The 5,071-nt window shown below is 42.7% G+C and overlaps 1 protein-coding gene across 2 annotated transcripts; it reads right to left on the bottom strand.

Annotated features, from left to right (window-relative positions):
- Nucleotides 1-989: 989 nt before the first annotated feature.
- On the bottom strand, nt 990-4,726 carry LOC124128654 (protein wech-like). Of its 2 annotated transcripts, none has more exons than XM_048397208.1 (2): nt 4,403-4,726; nt 990-3,670 (listed from the first exon to the last, which is right to left on the bottom strand). In XM_048397208.1, exons 1-2 carry the CDS (start codon nt 4,710-4,712, stop codon nt 1,962-1,964), a joined length of 2,019 nt encoding a protein of 672 aa, XP_048253165.1. In that variant the 5' UTR covers nt 4,713-4,726; the 3' UTR covers nt 990-1,961. The 2 variants fall into 2 exon arrangements, with proteins under 2 accessions (XP_048253165.1, XP_048253166.1); XM_048397209.1 differs by having other exon boundaries at nt 990-3,649.
- Between the last annotated feature and the right edge of the window lie 345 nt (nt 4,727-5,071).

Here is a 5,071-nt window from a genome sequence, read left to right as displayed (position 1 = left end):
CACAGCCACCATTATAACCAAGCATGACTGACTCCCTCCCTCACCACAAACTAGAGTTTTGTTTGTTGTTTAACACCCAACTCAGCAATATTCCAGCTGTATGACGGAAGTCTGTAAATAATAGGGTCTGGAACAGACAATCCAGGGATGGACATCATGAGCATCGATCCACACAATTGGGATACGATGACATGCATCAACCAAGTCAGTGAGCCTGACCATCCGATCCCGTTAGTCGCCTCCCACGACAAGCATAGTTGCCTTTTGTTTTGTCAAAACTGTAATGAGTGAATGTCATTAAGAATTGAAGCATCGGGTCCACAGGATCAATATCAGGTAGCCCGTTAACTACTGTATAACATAATTCTGCAATTAGAGTGCCTTTCTTTTGCTGTCAAACGAAGTCGTGAATGGTACTAGAGCACAGTTCAAATACGTTTCGTTGAAAGATAATAACATACATATATATAATCAAGATCCTTTCTTTTTTATATCCTGGAAACATATATGAAATGTGTTGCTTTAAAGAACATTTATGCGTGAAGCCCATTTCTGGTGTCCCCCGCCGTGATATAGCTGGAATATTGCTAAAAGCGGCGTAAAATCAAACTCACTCACTCACTCAAAGAACATTTGGCACCAACTACTTCGTGGTCAAAGGAAGATAATTCATGTGTCTTTACTTTCTCAGATGGAATTTCAATTACGAAGCGCGCTCATGGATGAGAAGATATGCGACTAAACACACAACAATGGAAGAAACATTGTACAAAGTTAAAAGTGAAACTTGACTTCATCAAGGGCTCATCAACCCCGTGAAGATCCCTGGTTAGAATTGGTCTTCAACATGCCTGCCGTGAGAGGCGAGTAACGGAATCGGGTGGTCAGGCTCGCTGACTCCAGACTCGAGTATTTACAGACCACCGTCACATAGCTACGATGTTTCTGAGTGCGGCGTGAAACAACAAACAAACTCACAGATGGAAAAATTAAATTGCGTATGTCACTGAAAAGTTTATTCAATATACATGAAATATGACTTTCATATTAATGATAGTGGTTATCCTATCAGTCTACAAATTGCTGAAGTGTGTAGGCATTAGTAAATGTAAGAACAGATAAGATAAGATATATTATATGATAGTGTCACATATTGTACATAATATAAATATAACATGTTATTTAAACAATAAAACTGTACAAAATCCAGTCTGGTAAAGCTTAGGAGACATTTCTTGAAACATGATTAAATACATGCATGTTCTAAAGTCATTAAATACATACTAAATGTTTATAGAGTACTTAGGTGGATGTCTCAAGCACCAGTAAAAGTATTATCAGCGAGAGTTACTGATAGTAACGCTAGTAAACGGTCTTGCTGGATAATGAAAGTGAACGTGTAGCTATATGAGTAAGTACAATATTCAGGGTTAAATTCCTTTGTCTCACAGAACATATGGGGTACCCTGTGGCGCCGAGATTTGATTGTGTAATTGCGTCCCTTAGACGTGATAGGCACCTACAGTTGTGGGTTTAAATCCCAGACTGGCCCTGATTAAGTTTCTAGGTTTGTCAGCACCGTTTCTGTGCTCGTGGGTTTCTCCAAAGTTGTAAACGTCTGCTACCTGCATTATTCTTGTCTTGTCCCTACATTTAACCGAAAATAGCCACTACAACTAATCCAATAATTCATTATGTGCTTGTCATGTGTATGCGCTCGTCCTGCCGATGTCCCAAGTTCGGTTGGTCAATGTGGCCCCGTTGTGGTAAGGGTATTACTCGAATACGGCTAAAAGCGGCATATTATCATATTCACTCATTCACTGTAATCTATGTTCAAATGTGGTTGGCGTCTTGGGTATTTTTCACCAAACAAACTGTTCATTTGGGGCATATTTCTGAATATTCATTATAAAAAATTCCCCGCGACGTGATCCGAGTATGTTTTGCTTCCTGGGGTCTCATTGGGGAATACTGCAGTTGAATTCCTTCACAGCATCTCCATTGTCTTCCACCACATACAGTTTACAATCACAGAACATCAAGCCGCATGGATTCTGTAGTCCATCCTGTGACGTCAGCAGGTCTGTGACAAACTCCCCTGCTGGTGTCAGTAGTACCACCTTGTGTGCCCAGGAGTCCGCCACCAGGATGTGTCCTGTGCTGGTAGTTGTGATACCTTGTGGTCTTCTCAGTCTCTCTCCTGTAGGGGTGTAGGTGAACACAATATCTCCCTCTGGTGTGATACAGTAGACTGAGTCTGAGTCAATATCTGAAACCAGGATGTTGCGCCTGTCTGTAGCACAGAGGAAGCAGGGCTTACATATCAGGTTCTCCCCAGAATTGAATCTACTGACTGACCTCATTACTCTCCCCGATACATCCAGGATATCAACACAGGGAGGATCCCAACAACCTGCTGCTAATGTTGAAGGACTCAAGGCTGTCAGACCCATGTACGTCTTCTTTGTTGTGACACGTGACTGTAGTACAAGGTCAGGGGTCACCCGTACTATTACAATCTCATTGTGTGACCGGCATGATACAGCCACCTGGTTGTCCCTCAGCCTCGTCACAGAGCATGGTTCACTTGGAAGATCCAGTTTACTGTGTCGTGATTTGTTATTCTTTGTGTATAAGGATTTCAGACATGTATTGTTGTAGTCAGTGACCACCAGTGTCTCTTCACCGTCGACAACCAGGACTAAGACGTCAGATGGACATGGCTGCTTCCTGTCGCCATAGACCTTGATGCCGACTGTCTTGTTTAACACTGGCCTGCACATGACGTCAAATGTGCCACTCTGTGTTTTACCAAGTCGCTTATCAATGACGTCACAAACGTTCTGTTGAATTCTACCAAGTTTTACATCCTTGTATAATTTCTTCTCATCTAATTCACTTACAAATATAAGTTTTGAATCAGGGACACTGTCTGTGAAAGTGACATCCCTGTCTGTTGCCTTCTTGATTGCCCCAGACTGACACATCTGGTAAACGTCAAACATGTCCGTCTCACTCCCAGACTTCAACACCTGGGTGATGTACTCTATCTGTTGTTGATACATCTGCATGTCTATTTCCCCTGACTTTATCCGCCCCCTCACTTGTCCAGACTGCTTCTCTGTCATCTCATTCAGCTCCTCCAGCAGCTGTTTCTCCTTCTGTTTAATCACGTCCATGGCTTTCTGTGAGGCCTGTCTGATCTGTGACTTTATTGTGTCTTTGTTGTGGCTGATCTCATCAATCTGTGATTGGTGTTGTTGAAGTGATCTGTCCGTGTCGTCAAAGCTCTTTGTAATCAATCCCTTATTGCGTGTAAGAACACTTCTCATCTCAGACATTATAGACTGAATAGTGACCACAGAGTCGCATTTCCTGTGGTATGTGACACAGCACTTGTGGCATATTGCTTTATTACATTCTCTGCAGCAGAAATCCATGACTTCGTTGTGTTCTGTGCACATCTGTCGTCTAGTGACCTTCACTGCTCCACCAAGGTCAGCTATTACGTGGTTTGACGTACCAGGAAGAGATGCATGCATCTTCACACATCTCTCACAGAGCGACACATCACAGTCTTGACAGTAGGAGTTGGCCGGATGACTTTCTCCAAGGTCCTGGCAGGGATGGCAGCGGTTTTCTGTATCTGAACAAGTCATGGATAAACCTGTCACATCAAACGTGCAATGTTTAAAACAATACCGAGATAACGTTTGTAGGAAGATGTCAACGTACACAGTGAGTGAATCAGTGAAAAAATGTTAATTCTGCCCATTGTGCGCTTCAACGTATACAGGGTCCGGAAAGTACCTTGGGGTAATCTACATGAATAGATTTCAAAACTGAAATGACAAAGATTTATTCTAGATAATCCTTATAAATGTAGGTGATCCTTCAGTTTCGTCTTGATTTTATTCATCTACAATAAACAGTTTTCCATCACCATTTTGATGATGCATGAACGTGCATAGACTGAACCTGGCTTGGTATTACCTCGGTCATTCAGGAAAGAGAACCTGCTGGATGATAGCGTCACAGTCCATCTCATATAAGATATTCTAGTTGGGGTTTTTGGTTTTAGTGGAAACTGAATCGGCGACAGTGTAATTCAAAATAGACGTTTAACATCGCTTTAAAGATTATTGCACTGATGTAGCGACGTGCGTGCGGGCCAGTTTTATAGTAGCAGCTCACTGAGATAGTGGAGTTTAACATGGATACCCCACGCACGCACAATTTACTGACTTTAAAACTACCAGTCCCTCTTTTATCCTTTTAATGTCGAGCACCTGGCAGAGTGACAACTAATGCCGTCTTTTGGTGAGATGCGGCCAGGGATCTTACGCTCCTGGGAAGAATATTGTCATCTTTCGGTTTCTTCTAGATCACATTTACTTACCATGATCAGTATTTCCCCCACAGGCTAGAGTGTCCAGAAGTCCCTGTATGAGGAAACTGGGCTTGATCTGTTTCACCCACTCCTCCACTGGTCTGTCAGGCTGGGGAGCTTGGGTCATCTGACGACAGTAGGGACACGGGATGGACTTGGCTCTGATGGCGTCTTGTCTGGTCTTCAGGAATTTCCCCAGGCAGCCCTTACAGAAGGTGTGTCCACAGGTCAGAGTACAGGGGTCTTTGTATCCCTCCGTACATATGGAACAGGTCAAGAAGTTCTCATTCAGACTCTCCAGCTTTCTGGCAGCTGCCATCTGAAACAAAGGAATAACTGTTTAATATCATTCATGTATTTTCAGGACTGGTGATTGAATGTTAATACATTTTTATTGTGTGATGTGGAGGTTTGGAAATATTGAATATCTGATAGTTATGACGATATAAGTTATCATTGACAGTAGTGACCAATCATAATGCATGGTGACTTGAACATGTTGAAAGCAAGGCGGGTTCCTCAGTACTGTCCGTCATACGTAAATGAGTTGGTGCGTTGTGCTTGACGCTCCTTTGTACAGTCTTTCAGTTAACAGTTTGTTTGGGGTTCTAGATATGTGTGATGGAGTGGGTATGTTTTTACGCCGCTTTTAGCAATATTCCAGCAATATCAAGGCGG

Source organism: Haliotis rufescens, unplaced genomic scaffold (genome assembly GCF_023055435.1).
Source record: "Haliotis rufescens isolate VD_foot unplaced genomic scaffold, xgHalRufe1.0.p SCAF_164, whole genome shotgun sequence".
Lineage (NCBI taxonomy): Eukaryota > Metazoa > Mollusca > Gastropoda > Lepetellida > Haliotidae > Haliotis > Haliotis rufescens.
This window is presented reverse-complemented; position numbering and strand designations above follow the sequence as displayed.

Excerpts from the sequence above, each read along its gene's own strand:
- LOC124128654 (XM_048397208.1), bottom strand. The coding sequence starts at position 4,712 with ATGGCAGCTGCCAGAAAGCTGGAGAGTCTGAATGAGAACTTCTTGACC. Across the intron at positions 3,671-4,402 it reads TGGGGGAAATACTGATCATG|GTTTATCCATGACTTGTTCA; the intron begins GTAAGTAAATGT and ends TTGATGTGACAG.